The 17,116-nt window shown below is 33.3% G+C and overlaps 1 protein-coding gene across 1 annotated transcript in view; it reads left to right on the top strand.

The window, feature by feature from the left end:
* Positions 1-1,865: 1,865 nt before the first annotated feature.
* LOC127839769 (receptor-type tyrosine-protein phosphatase T-like) overlaps positions 1,866-17,116 on the top strand; it is a 53,383-nt gene continuing 38,132 nt past the window's right edge. The window contains exon 1 of the mRNA XM_052368155.1: positions 1,866-2,063. Coding sequence (XP_052224115.1) covers positions 1,866-2,063 — 198 coding nt within the window. The remainder of the gene's footprint in view (positions 2,064-17,116) is intronic.

Here is a 17,116-nt window from a genome sequence, read left to right as displayed (position 1 = left end):
TATGACGTATGTTGTAGATATGTTGTCATGTGTATGTGTTTTTTTTTTACATATAACCATCATTTGGACATTATATTACAGTATATTAACACAATGTTTGAGTGTATTAACATATTGATTGGATTTACAAATCTTATTAAAATCCGTCAGTTAATGTTAATCGAGAGAAGAAAGCAGCTAATCTGTACCAATAACTGTCTACCAATATGCCATTTGTATGCGCTCATTATATTGTTTTTTTAAGCGAAAACATATAAGATAATCTTTACGTAAGGATACTGCTTACATTTTTCTATTGGATCCATTTATTTTTGAACTCTCGCGTGGAACAAAATGCATTATAGACGGAATGGCGAACATATACTATTATCGTAAAAAATGAAGCAGGTCTGTCCTCAACCAACTTTATTTAATGATTAATTAAATTGCAAAGGACTGTCTGATTTATCTTCCTTTTATATTCGGAACATTAAATTATGTAAATATGAATCACAAGTCAATTCATTTTTTTATCAAAATATTTTTGCAGAAATAATTCAAACTTTCAAGAAGTGAAAAATGTATTTTATATGTTTCATATAGATGCTTAAGAGTAATTCAATTGATGCATGGCATCTTGGAGCAAATGTTACGGTGGGGTCGTTCAAATACGAGTTGCAAATTTTTGGCAAACGTGAAACGATAGATTTTACACCACAAGGTGAAGTCATACTGTAAGGATCTTTAAGGAGGTATGGAGTATTTGTAACAAACACATTTGAATGTGTTAACAAACACATTTCAATGTGTTTAAAATACGGAAATTATCACAATGTTTGTCTATTTGATCTTTAAAAGTAAACGACTGTTATTATTTTGTTAAAAATGCGACCAAATAAAAGTCGAATCCCATTTTCAGGCACGATGGAGCGTAAGTAGTGAGGACAACGGGCTAACCCATATGGATTTTTTAATTTTCATTTATCCAAAGTTCGAATCCTTTTTGGAGCATTCCGTTTCTGAACTTTCTATATATGAACGCTTACACAATTGTTTATGCTTTCGTGTTTAGTAATACCAGCACCCGTGTTTCTAACGGCGATAAAGTAAAAATAATAAATGGCATTACGGCCTTGACAAAAGCTACAGAACGATTTGTTACTGAGACAATAACATATGTATCAACGTATGTACGAAATAGGCACACTAAGAAAAGAAACGAACACATTTATACAATCAATAAAAATGAACTATTTTAATATTAAATACAACTTTTTTTGCATGGATTTGAAAAGCGTCAATGATATAAAAACGGAGATTGGAAGAATTGTCGATCAAATGTTGCGTCAAGTGATAGAAGTGCTTACTATAAAACACGGATTTGGACTAAAATTGTACGGTGATATTGGTATTTTTCGAATGCAGTTTATAGGAATAATGTTGACATGATATTTGGTACAAGCAGATAATTTGAGCAATGCAAAACTATGATTTGTTGCACACTTTCACGAAAACGTTTGACTTCTGCACAAATCTGGCTTGAAACCCCAAAATCTGTTATGCGAGCAGCACATGAAGACTTCGATAATGCAATAAGATCAATGAAAATAGCAAAGGTAAAACTTGAAGAAGCTAAAATATCTTTCCAACATGCAATTGATCGGCTTGATGAGGAGCAACGCAAAGTTGAAGGCTTTATAGGATAAAAACATGCAACCAAATTTGTACCTGGAATAAAATGCAGAATTTGTGATCACAAATTGGTTAGACTCCGATTTCGGTTTCCGTGTTGTTCCTTTACGAATTGCATGTTTACAATTCCCGACCCAATATGTGTTCTGAAGAACGCCGGATGTTATATAGTTCGGGGACTAGCTTACACTGCTATGGAAGTAGCTAAGATTGCGGTGCGTATTCCAACGTTCATACTGGATACTGCTAAGGTTGCCGTATCGGTTGCTCAGGTTATTGTGGACAAATCTCGGGTCTTTCTTGATATTGGCGAGGTTGCCATTAGTTTTGCACAGCTCGGTTTGGAAGGGGCAAAGTGGGTTCTAGAAGGGGCTAAATATGCTTTGAAAGCGGTAAAGTCGTGGTTAGGCTTGGTGTTATGGTCATTGATTTCGTCCTTAACCATGGCTTACAGAATTTGTTTGATGTCAGAAACTGTGGTTTTGAAATTGAGCTTTCGACACGTGATTTGCCTATAATTGGTGTTGACTGTGAAATTAATCTATTTAGGACAGGATTTTGTTCAGTGGCTTACATATTAAGTTTAATGACCATGTCCAGTGCTTATGGCGTACTGCGAAAGGTACTTTTGAGAAGAGCCTGGAAGGGATTGACAAAAAAATCTGATAAGAAACGTCGTGATGTACGAAACACAGCTCTTAGCGTTATCGATATGCTTGCAAATTACACTTTTCAATACATCGAGAATAATGCGTTTGATAATCGTTCAGATGCAAATATTGACGAGTACACATATTGGATGCATATATATGCGGAAAAATATACAAGAAAACATGCAGTCGTTAAGTATTGAATCACTTTTGAACAACATCTCCTTGTAAAGCTTTGGTGTTTACCCTGAAGTTGAACAGGATGATTTCAATGTAAGTATTGCGACGCTTAAGGCCACAATAGAGGGCGGAAGAGGATGTCTATCCAATGATCCCCTGTTGACAAACATAGTTGCCTTTTCTGACGAAGCGCATAAGTTTCGTGAAGAAGAGGTCGGTATCGTGAATAAAATCATGAGTTTGAATCAGTTGATAGCTGCTATGAATGATGTAAGAAAAGTGTATTTTGATAATGACACATGTGTTTCATTTCTGGATTGCGCTCATTACGCGGTGGCCGTTCTATACGAACAATCAATCACAAAGTACTGATACGATTTCAGAATTTGAAGATATGTTCTTACTTTTATTAGGAAACAATTCTCACATAATTCAGGACCTCGATGAAATTGCGACGTCTTTAACCTTGCAGCGTATGAAGGAACTCGATGTGTTTTGTTCTAAACCTCCGAAAATGATCGAACCACTGCGCAACCAAACCGCAAAGACTGGTATTGATGTTTCACTTACTTGTAACACGACGGGTGTTCCTGACCCCGACTTCTGGTGGTATAAAGACGGGAAACTTATGCCGAATCATCGTCAGATGGTATTGACGATTTCCAGCGTGTCGGAAGAAGATGTCGCAACGTATTATTGTGTGGCCGGAAATCTTGTAGCCAACTACTCGTTTGAAGAAGTACACGTGTTTGTAAAGGGTATGTAATACTTTGAGTCGTAAATTAATTCGTTGAAGATTGCAGTCATAAGTGTCTGTTGTACAAGTTTTAAAAAGAGTCGGTAAAGATGTCGTGTTTATGAATCCACTTTAATCTTTGTTTCAGAGGAGATACAGCATGACCATGGCATCTTCAAGAAGGGTAAATATTAATATATGCCTTCATCAAGCGCATCTTAAATCTTTATTAGAAAACTGTGAACTGCAAACACTATTGTATTTAATTTTTGTAAATGGATATATTATTTATTTAACAACTGAACAGACAATGTAACAATTCACATAGCCTAATTTATAATCTGAACTTGTTTTATTATTATTTAAGCATTTGAAAACAACTGAGATTTCAATATTAACTAAAAGATGAAAGTGTATTAATAGAGTTCAATATTTAAAAAACGAAACCCAATGCTTCAAGTAACATACCGAAAAACTTGGTGCAGCCATTATATAAATTATTTTAGATGATGACTAATCTTCCATTCGAAGGAATCTTTGCCCCATTATTGGGGATAGCAACTTGCGCGATAGCCATTGGGCTTGTCGTCTGGAAATTCCGCAAAAGGTACAACTGACATTCGTGTCAATACAAATATGTATCATGTTTTGCGTGACCCATGCTGTGAAGGAACAATATATATATTTAAATAAATAAAAAACTAACTAACTAACTAACTAACTAACTAACTAACTAACTAACTAACTAACTAACTAACTAACTAACTAACTAACTAACTAACTAACTAACTAACTATCTAACTAACTAACTAACTAACTAACTAACTAACTAACTAACTAACTAACTAACTAACTAACTAACTAACTAACTAACTAACTAACTAACTAACTAACTAACTAACTTACTAACTAACTAACTAACTAACTAACTAATTAACTAACTAACTAACTAACTAACTAAATTGTGATATTTAACCTTTCTCAAACTGGTGATATCACTTACTTGTTGTTTCGTTTACAGGCTGTTTTCGAGAAATAATAGCCCATCATGAAGCTAAGTACGATGCTTTCGAAGTTGGAGGCTATGCGTTACTTGGAAGTGGTAAAAGAGGGACGAAACTAAACTGTCTATAGAAAGACTTGTATTGAAGGCACAACACACACACTGACAATGGAAAAGTAAATGTTTCATCTTGTCATATAATACTCGTTTTAGCTATCTTATATGCATTAAATAATTATCCAAACAACTCTTATGCCCTTCTATGGCATTATACCTGAAGAGTAAACAAACTCACTTAAAATGACTGCTATTTCTAGTTAAATATGCCTATACTTGTCATAATTCTCATTCGATTCAACATTTTCGTTATATTTAAAATCACATAAATGACCTTTTCAAAGTATGGCAACCAATTTTTAAATTAAGTACGTTATGGACAATATTTTTAAAGACAATCAGCAGCCTGTGTGGTATTGTGCCTAAAATTTTAAAATATTCATTTTGATTCATTTTGTGTTACTGATTGATTTTCTTTAGAATAAATAGGGGCCTTCTGTCTTAGTTTTTGCACGATATTTGGAAATGCTTGTTATGGTTTTTCAATTTTATATTTTAGTCAAATTTCATCGCATGTATTTGACATATTGTGCTTGTTTGTTTTTCACTATCGCATTTTTAAGAGTCCTTTTATGTTATCATATGTATATGTTGTCGCATGGCGTTATATCGGTTCTATTTTTGTGTAAGCTTTTTATAGTTAATGCATTGCTTACCTTTCTTATTGAATCTTAATAGAGAATTATTCATACATAAAAGTGTCCGCAATGATTTTTGATTATAAAAAAAACTCCCAAAACCAAACCAAAACAAAACATGAAAACTATTTAGCGAATTTTGTGTATAGATTTCATTGAGAATCCAAATTTCAACCAACCATTAAATTATTTTTATGTATTATAAGCACAATAATGTTAAGGTTATAATGATTCTTTATATTTGCATCACTGAAAAATGTTATCAGGTAACCAATATCCAATTAATTAATTTATTGTATAATTAGAAGAGGAGATTATTAAGAGAACATTTTGGGAAATATCTCACTGGTTATATAAAAGGAACTGTTGAACTACTAAACAAAGTAATACAACAACGGCGTTCAGTTACAATGCAATATATTAAGGTACCCCTGCAATAGAATCATGCAGCATGATAATAAACGTACATGTATAACGCAGTCTTCATCACATCACACGTACTATCGTTTTGTCAGATCGCTTGTAAGACCTCTTCATTCACTGATCGTTTGACTTGAACACACAGCAAGCAATTAACAGACCATCTACTAAAGCGACTTAAAAACGCATTGATTTTTACCTGATTTTGTGAAAATTATAAACGAGACTTTATACAATACTAAATATCGTTGATTTTGTTTCAGTACGGTAAAGACCGCTTAATAAGATGAACAGTAACAGACAAATCAATTATCTCAGATAAAGCTTTTCGTTAATAAGTGCTGTATGCATTATATCGATTCTTGATATTGGTGAACACTATTGTTAAATATTAAACTGTCCTTTTATACATGAGAGCACATGTTCTTGGGTAATATATAAATAACTTATAATTTATTTGCATTTCCGTTTCAATGCTATCCAGTAGTGAAGTTCACTTCAAACCTCATATCCCATGTTTACATTTTACATTTAGTTCACATACACACTATTCTGTTAAGTTCACATATTACATGAAATAGTTCATATAAAAACTTCGTAGTTCTCAGATTACCCTTCATATTTAACATGTATGTTCATAGTTCAACACTGTACACTTCACGATCCATTTTACAATTTACAACATACTATTGAGTTATTTTTGATTCACAAGTAACATTTCAAAGAGTTTAATGACGCATTTAAATTTTCTCGATTAACACTGCATTATAAACATATCTCACACCACACTTTATATCTCTCACAGTGTTGTGTACTTATCGTAATTTGTGAACCGTGAACAGTAAGATGATATCGTGCCGTTCGTACCTAAACATCTGAACTTAACAATTTACGCAGTTCTCATTAGACATCTATTTATCATGCACAGTTTAAAACTCTTCGTCTTAGTATCTTAGCTCGACTCAAACACCTTACGTATCAATAAAATCGTGTATTTTTTTTTAAAGAAAATAACGTTTAAGAGGATAATTAATTGTACGATGTATATCAAAGTTAACAATAATGTTGAATTCAATAGGCTACCGACAGGTCACCATGTAATTAAATTTCTCTATGAAGTCATTTCCAAGATAGACCGTGATTTTTATTTACAATTTTTAACCACAGAATTGCTGAAATCAATAGAAGTTTTGACAGCAACATGTGAGAAGACCTATGCTGTTATAATGAATTAAAACCGTTATAACATTTGATCAGGTGGACGTTAATGTTAAATGTTCATTAATTGTGACGGATCTTGAGCATAATGGGCAAATACGTCCTTTTTTTCAATGTCCTGGTATACACTGATAAGGACTTCTAGACCAAAGGGCCAGTAGTTTGTGGTTATAGGGTCTTTATGAAGCCTTAAGTTTTATATGTTTCTGAAATTCGTTTAGAAAACAGATAACTAATTTGTTAAAAATAGTTGACAAAAGTAAAAGTAACCAGTTATACCATTGTGTTTCTGTTTAGTATTCAGGGTTCAGAATAAGCCTGGTTTTCAGGTATTTACACACGGGCTGGACAGGATGTAAACAAACCGTTCAGAACTTTATTTTTACAAATATGTCACGTTATTGAAATACATTTGAAAAAATCTTTAGCGCATAAAAGACAGTTTTTCTTGCAGTTTGTGCCGATCCTTGAGAATACGTCTGAAATCGGTGACACAAATTCAATTTGCCTGAAGGATATTTGTGCAGTATAAATGAATTTTTTGAAAAAAGAACACATGCTTATTATATAAAGTAAATCTGATGTATTTCACATTGACATACGCAGCTTAAAAATCTATCTTAAATGCACTAGTTGAAATTCTTAACAAAAATTGTTTTACAAAGTTATTTGGAGGAAAAAAGCAGCACTTACCGGTGTATTGACTTCCATTAACAAAGGCACGTGATCCTGCACCCTGGTATTGATGCAAATAAGAGATGAACAGTTTTGTAAAACAGCGTTTGTTGTACAATACACTGTAAGCACGTTTAGAGCAATGCTATGCCTCTGGTACTATCCATAGTAGCAGACAAACATTTATTTTGAAAAAAAGTCAAATATTTCCTTTTAATTTGCTTGACTTATGAATGGTAAAATTTTGAAATGGTAAAATACACTAATTTTATCAAGATTCCAATAAATAATGATATTTTATATCGTTCTTATTGTTGATTTTACTTTCTATAAATGTGTTATTGCATATGTAAACAAAGTATGTGCGCGCATACTAGTGTCGGGTTAAACGCCGTATAATATAATGTATTTCCGTGACTGGTCGATAAAGGTGGTAAATGAAAAACGGTAATGGGAAATACATGTATGTTATATCATATATATGTCGATCAGTCACTGAGTATGATCAATGAAAGGGAAATTTCATATAAAAATGCTCTATAACTTCAGACTCTAAATATAGACTAAAAGTCACCAGAATGCAGTGTTTTACGTTTCATTTTCAAAATGTTTATGGGGGAAGGACATTCAAACACCCGATTGCAGGAGTGGAACACCCCCTCCCGCACCTACCCCCTTCGCCACTTCGTAGCTCAATAACATTAGTTGATGGGAAAATTCGCACACCCCTTTTTTAAACCCTGGCTACGGGCCTGTAGGCTAATCTTGGTACATATGACGATGGGTATAAATCAATGGCATGGATACTTCTTTGTGTAATGGAAAATGCCATAGTTATTTAATTTCACCAGGCCCGTAGCCAGGGTTTTGAAAAGGGGGGTGCGAATTTTCCCATCAACTAATGTTATTGAGCAACGAAGTGGCGAAGAGGGTATGTGCGGGAGGGGGTGTTCCCCTCCTGCAATTACCGTTTTCATTTACCACCTTTATCGACCAGTCACGGAAATACATTATATTACACGGCGTTTAACCCGACACTAGTATGCGCGCACATACTTTGTTTACATATGCAAAATATCATTATTTATTGGTATCTTGATAAAATAAGTGTATTTTACCATTCCAAAAGTATATCATTCATAAGTCAAGCAAATTAAGAGGAAATATTTGACTTTTTTCAAAACAATTGTTTGTCTGCTACTATGGATAGTACCAGAGGCCTAGCATAGCTCTAAACGTGCTAATAGTGTATTGTACAACAAACACTGTTTAACAAAACTGGGTCATCTCTTATTTGCATCAATACCAGGGTGCAGGATCACGTGACTTTTTTAATGGAAGTCAACACACCGGTAAGTGCTGTTTTTTTTCCAAATAACTTTGTAAAACAATTTTTCTTAAGAATTTCAACTAGTGCATAAAAAGAGCTGCGTATGTCAATGTGAAATACATCAGAATTACTTTGTATAATGAGCATGTGTTCTTTTTTCAAAAATTTCATTTATACTGCACAAATATCCTTCACGCAAATTTTGTCACCGATTTCAGTCGTATTCTCAAGGATCGGCACAAACTGCAAGAAAAACTGTCTTTTATGCACTTAAGATTTTTGCAAATGTATTTCAATAACGTGGCATATTTGTAAAAATAAAGTTCTGAACGGAGTGTTTACATTCTGTCCAGCCCGTGTGTAAATACCTGAAAACCAGGCTTATTCTGCACCCTGAGTACTAAACAGAAACAAACTGGTATAACTGGTTACTTTTACTTTTGTCAACTTTTTTTAACAAATAAGTTACTGTTTTCTAAACGAATTTCAGAAACATATACAACTTAAGGCTTCATAAAGACCCTATAACCACAAACTACTGGCCCTTTGGTCTCAACGTCCTTAACAGAGTATACCAGGACATTGAAAAAAGGACGTATTTGCCCATTATGCTCAAGATCCGTCACATTTAATGAACATTAAACATTAACGTCCACCTGATCAAATGTTATAAGGTTTAAATTCATTATAACAGCATAGATCTTCTCACATGTTGCTGTCAAAACTTCTATTGATTTCAGCAATTTTGCGGTTAAAAATTGTAAATAAAAATCACGGTCTATCTTGGAAATGACTTCATATAGAAATTTAATTATATGGTGACCTGTCGGTAGCCTATTGAATTCAACATTATTGTTACGCTTAAATACGAAAACTCACTGGAAACATGGAAAAGATAAATAACCGTTTTTGCGTCGAATAAAGTTGGGTGCAACTTATAGTTCACATGTGTTTTACTTGTCAAAAAACATTGGGTGCGAACGCACCCAACGCACCCCCCCCCTGGCTACGGGTATGTTCACTTAAGCAATATTAGTAAACTGAATTAAAGTGTATCGTTCATCAAATCATCTTGACCACACTATGAATGTTGAAAATAGGCTGCTTTAAATTTAAATATCGTTATGCGTTTTGTTTGCAGCAGTACTTACTGGACTACAATTTAATTGTAAATATAATCAAAAGTGACATTCGCATATATCTTTCATACATACATATATTTAAATTGCAACTCACACGTACACTAAAATATAATTATGCATGCAAATAACAGACTATTAAAAGATGTGTGTATTATGTCTAATTAATATTGCTTCTGATAAAAGCAATAATGAATTCTCTGTGATATCAGAGTTTTCAAAATTAGTTTCATATATCAACTATTTAAACTCTGAAAACTCTATCAGGAGAGAAATTCTTGTTATCAAGCTCTACCTTTATACAAGAACTTTATTAACATACAATGAGCAAAACCTAGACCGGTCAGTGCAAGTCATGTGGGGTTTAAGACGTAAATAATCGCAGGTGATTCAACCATTGGACTTCCAGAAAACCGAATAATTTGTGCTTTTTTATTATCGATATACCAAACACTTATACAAAATTATGTATGTATTCATTATTAAATAAGGCTTAAACATTTCCAAACTAATAGTTTAATTGCAGATAATATAAGGCTGGGCTTACATATTAATTACACTTTAAATATACGATCTGTAAACAAAAGGCTCAGAGGGTCATATTCTAGCAGGATATGGTTTATCTTTTTCAATTGTGTGTAATTAAATAAACGCTGTAAATATTGAAAGAAATGATTTCCTAAGTGATGTCAAAATTGTTGTTTCTTTCGTATTCACCTGCATATGAATAATTTTGCCTTACTTTTTTATTCCGAAATAACAAAGGTTATTTAAGCATTTGTTAAAAAACAAACAAACAGTGTATAATGAGCGAGATAGATAGTGTAAGATTTTATTTGAAATAATTGTTGATTGTCAAAGGCTAATGTTTGAGCTTTTATTGATAATTGTTTAGTCAATATGACCGATTAATTAAAGCTGAAAGGGACTATTTCACAAGGACAATTTCACAAACAACCTAACTTAAATACAGAATTATCATATATATTCAAAAAAGCTAAAGAACATTATTGACTGAAAAGAATGTTAAACATATATGTTGGTTTATTGAATAGAATGAAATGAAATCAGATGAATAATATGCGTTTAGAACCCTTGTTAATGATAATAGAACAGAAACAAACGCCGACATAACATTAAGGTACCACCCATATTAAAAAGACAGCGTAGTGTTATGGTAATGCGATAGCTTTTGCTTATATAGGTCTTAGATTCGAACCCTAGGCTAGGCACATTTCAAAACTATCTTCATTTGTTATATAACATATGAACTCGGTAATGTGAGTATTAGTATGATATTACTCTTCAGATATTAAAATGCTAAAATAATTAATATTTGGTAAAAGATGAAGTTAAATGTGAAGTATAATCAAAGTTATCATATTTAAATGTAAAACTAGTGTTAACAGGCAATGCTTTCTACCTGTGTTATATTGCTTTTGTCATTTGTATTTCTTACCAATCACAGTTATATATATACACATACATTTATAAATAATCCACGATAACGATCACAAGAACATTCAGATGCGGACGCCTGTATTTCACTTACATGTGTTTAAAAATAACCAAAACACAAACCACAAAAGAACCTTAACGCCCATTCGTCAATCACAAAGCAGCCGCGTCATTTTACATCGCGGTAAAATCATATACCGGTAGTAGCGATTCACATCCATACCTTAAGTTAATAGATATAATGGATATGGTGTCCGTATAGCGACCGGGGTATCACGAGTTTGATCTTAACTGTGTAAGCGTTCTTTAGATCTTATTCATTGACACCAAGTACTGGTTCTAGTACCAGGAAACGAACTCGAGAGCGTTTCAAATAAGCCTAAGACTTTCTTTGCAATCGAGCTGAAATAAATAGGTTTAAACTTAGTTAAGAGATACGTCCGTACGTCCGCTTACACTATGTTTTCGTTGTTCAAATAACTCTACATAGAGCAATACCTGCTCTTTTTAAACATACGACTATATTTCAATACTACATCAAGAAAATTCTCCAGAGACAAGACACCTATCAGACCGATAACAGAGCCTCAATTATTACCCCATCTTACAATAATGTACACTAATAATTATGTATTTCATTTGATAGAAAACATCGTTCCAATAAGGACCCTTAAAATATTGCAAAAAGGAAAGGTGGATTAAACGGCTTAGCTATTCACACTATGCTATCATTAAGTATCGTTTTGTCTACTGAAGGTTTATTTAAATCAAGCCAACTTTTGTAACATTTTGTGAAGGATCATTTAAATCAAGCCAACACATCATGCGGATAAACATATATTTTATTTTGAGCTTCGGATTTTAAGTACAGAGACCAAGGTTATTGTGTTAGATTAAACGGTACATGTTTTTCATGGAATGTTTTATTAAAGAAAAGTTATATAATCTCTTATAGGTGCGTATAAACCTCTTATTATCATCAGTAAGAAACACTATCTTAGAGAAAATAACTCAGTTTTAAATTCCAAACTCATTAACGTCCAAGGTCCGTTATCATGCCCGCCCCCCCCCCCCATTCGGAGAAGAGGGGATATATTGTTTTGCTGGATGTCGGTCGGTCGGTCTGTCTGTTTGTCGGGAGACCAATTCGTTTCCTATCAATAACTCGTCAATGAATTGACGGATTGGCTTGATACTTCACATGTGCATTGACCTTAGGCATTAGATTAAAATTGTGGTCACTAGGTCAAAGGTCAGGGTCACTGTCACAATAAGTTCGAAAATCGTTTCCGATCAATGACAAATCAACGAATTGACATTGGCTTGATACTTCACATGTGCATAGGCCTTGAACAGTAGATGACCCATACTGAAATTTGGTTCACTATGTCAAAGGTCAAGGTCACTACACAATAAGTTCGAAAATCGTTTCCGATCAATAATTCATCTACAAATTGACCGATTGGCTTGATACTTCACATGAGCATAGGACTTGAACAGTATATGACCCTTATTAAAATTGTGGTCATTTGGTCAAAGGTCATGATCAATGTTTTAAAATAATTGCGAAAATCGCTTCTGATCAATAACTCGTCAACGAATCGACCGATTGGCTTGATACTTCCCATGTCCATTGGCCTTTGACACTAGATGACCCCTATTGAAATTGGGGTTACTATGTCACAGGTCAAGGTCATTGTCACAATAAGTGTGAAACTTGTTTTCGATCAATAACTCGTCAACCAATTTACTGATTGGCTTGATACTTCACATGTGCATTGACATTGGACAGTAGATGACACCTATTGAAATTGGGGTCACTAGTTCAAAGCCCCGTTTTGGGGGCATGTGTCTCAAACCGCGGAACTCTTGTTAATTTGTATTTCCAAATAATTTGTTTCAGGGCCGAGGCGACACACTTGTTTAGGCCATTAACTTGCGGGTTCATGAAAGATAACTTTTGTGGTTTCTTAGCGCAGTTTTTCTGATTCTTTTTCTCAACATAGAAAGTCTATATTCAACCCATAAGTGTTTAATATCTGACAATGCTGGCATTTCTATTTAATACATTTAAAGAATACTTTGCCAATTTAAGTAACGATTTATCTAATTGTTACAACGAAGAAGCAGAATATTTTTGTAGAAAACATGATTTTAATAATTTATCTAGTTTTAACACTGAACTTGACCAGCCTATTACCGTAAGTGAAATACGCTGTGCAGTTAAATCGCTCAAGCGTAATAAAACCCCGGGCAATGACCAATTATTAAACGAGTATTTCGTGGAATGTATTGATATTCTAGCCAGTCATTTATGTGATATTTTTAACGGTATTTTAAATTCAGGTTACTACCCAGCAAGCTGGATGGAAGGCTTGATAATACCATTACATAAAAAAGGCGACAAAAGCGAGGTTAATAATCATCGTGGTATTACACTTTTAAGTTGTTTGTCAAAACTATTTACTACAGTCCTAAATAAACGCATTGAAAAGTTTTGTACGGACAATAACAGTATTTCGGATGCGCAGTTCGGATTTCGTAAAGGGCGTTCCACAGTAGATCCAATTTTTATTTTACATTCTCTTGTTCAGAAATACCTCAATGAAAATGAGAGGCTCTATGTCATTTACGTTGACATGATGAAGTGTTTTGATTCCATTTATAGAAATGCACTGTGGTTAAAAATGTTTAAAACTGGTATTGATGGAAAATTACTTAGAATTGTTAAAGATATGTACCAAAAAGTTAAATCGTGTGTTAAGGTATGCTCTTCTTATTCTGAATATTTCAATTATGCTGTTGGCTTACGATAAGGCGAGGTGATGTCACCCCTTTTGTTTTCACTATTTGTTGAAGATCTAGAGTTATATTTGCAGTGTGACATTGATGCCGGCTTAAGTATTGATGATTTAACTTTGATTTTGTTGTTGTTTGCTGATGATATGGCTATTATAGGTAAAACTCCTGAGGAAACCCAGCGACATTTAGATCTTTTGTTTTCATATTGTAACACATGGGGTCTTACTGTAAATACATCAAAAACTAAAATAATGGTTTTCCGAAAACGTGGGGCGTTATTAGCAAACGAAAAATGGACCTATAATAGCCAACCAATAGAAGTAGTCGATGATTTTAACTACCTTGGTACTGTTTTGAATTACACAGGAAACTTCTGTAAAAACATTGAACATCTCAATGGAAAGGCCTTGAAAGCTTTAAATGTTCTATTTTGCAAATGCAACGACTTTGATCTTTCGCCAAAAACCCTTTGTCAACTATTTGATGCATTTGTAACACCAATACTTAACTATTCGTGCGAAGTTTGGGGTTACACCAAATCTAAGGAACTAGAAAGGATTCACCTTAAATTTTGTAAAAGATTACTAAGAGTAAAAAGCAATTCGTGTTCTGCTGCAGTATATGGTGAACTGGGCAGATATCCTCTATATATACACAGATACATGAGAATAATTAAATATTGGTTTAAAATTAAAGACAGTGATAATATTATACTAAGTGTTGTTTATAATGAGGCTCTTAAAGATTGCATTAATGGCAATAAAAAATGGGTATCAAATGTGAAAAAGCTGCTCAACGATTACGGGTTCGCTTACGTGTTTGAAAATGGTCACTATGTTAACACAAACACATTTCTAACTGAATTTAAATGTAGAGTCATAGATTGCTTTAAACAACACTGGCTTCAAACACTTGAAAGTCCAGTTTTAATATTGTACAAAGAATTTAAATTATCGTTCGAGGATGAAAAATATTTAGATGTCTTACCTAAAAGCCTCAGATTTTATTTCTGTCGATTAAGAATGTCATGCCATCCATTAAGAATTCACACGGTTAGGTACATTAATAATCGCATAGCAAGGGAAGAAAGGTATTGCAGTTGTTGTAACTCACGTGATATAGAAGATGAATACCACTTTATGTTAATCTGCCCTTGTTATAACGATATCAGGAAAAAATATATAAAATCATATAATTACCAGCGACCATCAGTATATAAATTCCTAAGCCTTATGAGATAATGTTCTAAAAAAGACGTTATTAAGTTATCGGTTTTTGTGAAAGAAGCTCTTTTTACCAGAAAGTCCTTATTGAATGTTGTACATAATACGACCAGCTGATTTTTTTTCTGTTCCGCGGGTTCGCTTCTTTGATTGTTTATGTGATTGTTTGTTTTTTGTGTATGTATGTAATCCTATCAATTAGATAGCTATTCGTTACTTAATAGTATTACTGTGAGCATACTGAATCATATGTTATATGTTATATGCCTTACTATTATTATTAACATAATATTACACATTTTATGCGCAAGATAATCAAATTCCAATTTAGTATATTTCCGTAAATGTTGATAACTAGATAGCCACCCTGCCACATAAATAGTTTGTTAAAATGCTATTTTCTTTTTCCTCAAACTACTTGCATGCATTACGTTAGATTGAATGTATATTACTTATAACTGTATGATCACTTTCTATTCACATGACCTGTTGATGCAAGTATAATTACAAGGTTAAGACTGACGATGTACTATGTACAAGTCGTAATAAACTTCTGTTCTGTTCTGTTCTGTTCTGTTAAAATATTCAAGAAGATGTAAGCGATAATTAATAAAGTGTGGTAACTAGAAACGAAAGTTTCGTAAATGCAATTTAATAAGAGAAACTATTATATATGGTTTATGTTAACCGAACATTTTGAGGATACGAAATGTGAAATTAATTCTTTCGCATACATTGTCGAAAAATCACGATCAAAAAAAGTTATGCACATATCAACGTACTCTAAGACCTCTTTTACATCAATACATAAACTGTAAAGTGTGTTTATACATTTGATTTTTTTTATTGTATATTAAAACAGCGTTTAATGTGTTAAATATAATTAGAAATAGCTTAAATCACTTCGGACCTTGGTGCTTTACAGTGATTTACGAGTCGCCACTTTTACGCCATAATACGAACCTCAGATTATGTCTTCGGGTCCGGCGTATTTTGGCGACTGGTTGATCACCATACTACGCGCGAGGCCTAAGTGATATGTACATTTTCTTAATTAGTTACTTGTTTGCTACTTAAGTATTGTTCGCATAAACATAAATTCCCCGCTCATATTTTACGGCTTAAGTCACAAACCCGTTATTACCCGTCTGCTAAATGGTTCGTCTGCATTACATGTTAACCAAACTAAAAAGGACGCACAAATAATTCTTTATTCACGTATTAATTGTGTACCGAACACATTACCTATACCTGTCAACGAAAAAGCACAGTTATAGCAAGGTACAAAACATAAAAAAACGTATGCTGACGCCAAAGAATACAAACGGATACGCCCGTCTGCAATATGATTTCTTTCAGCTGACATACCCAATAAAGTTTCTTCAATGAGGAAGTTTAAAAGAAAATACATTCACGAGAGGCAGACTTCGCGAATTCAGTGAATGTCACGAATAAGTTAAAATTGAACTGCCGATAAGTATCAACACACGTTTCGAATATTTCTATATTTTGAACAAGGGATTTAAACGGTTAAGGTAACCTTTTCATTATTGTATTATTATGCCAAGTACTATACATTAACCACGGGTCATTTTTTATCATCTTTATAGTTTCATCTTTATACTTTATAGCTAACGATGTATAATGCGTTAAGATTAAATAAATGTCTAACAATATTACTTGAAAATGTCTACTTTGTGATACGACTATCGATTAGTTCACTGTTGTTAAAGCAATTAAAAAAACGAGGCATTCAAAGTGCCAGTTAGGTTAATACCTCAGTAACTCATTTATAAGTCGTATAAGCAACCAGTTCCGAAATGATCTAAGTATATATGTTTGGTAGTATACAGTTT

Source organism: Dreissena polymorpha, chromosome 7, assembly GCF_020536995.1.
Source record: "Dreissena polymorpha isolate Duluth1 chromosome 7, UMN_Dpol_1.0, whole genome shotgun sequence".
In the NCBI taxonomy this organism is placed as follows: Eukaryota; Metazoa; Mollusca; class Bivalvia; order Myida; family Dreissenidae; genus Dreissena; species Dreissena polymorpha.
The sequence above is the reverse complement of the archived record's forward strand: the minus strand, read 5'-3'. Positions and strand labels throughout refer to the sequence as shown.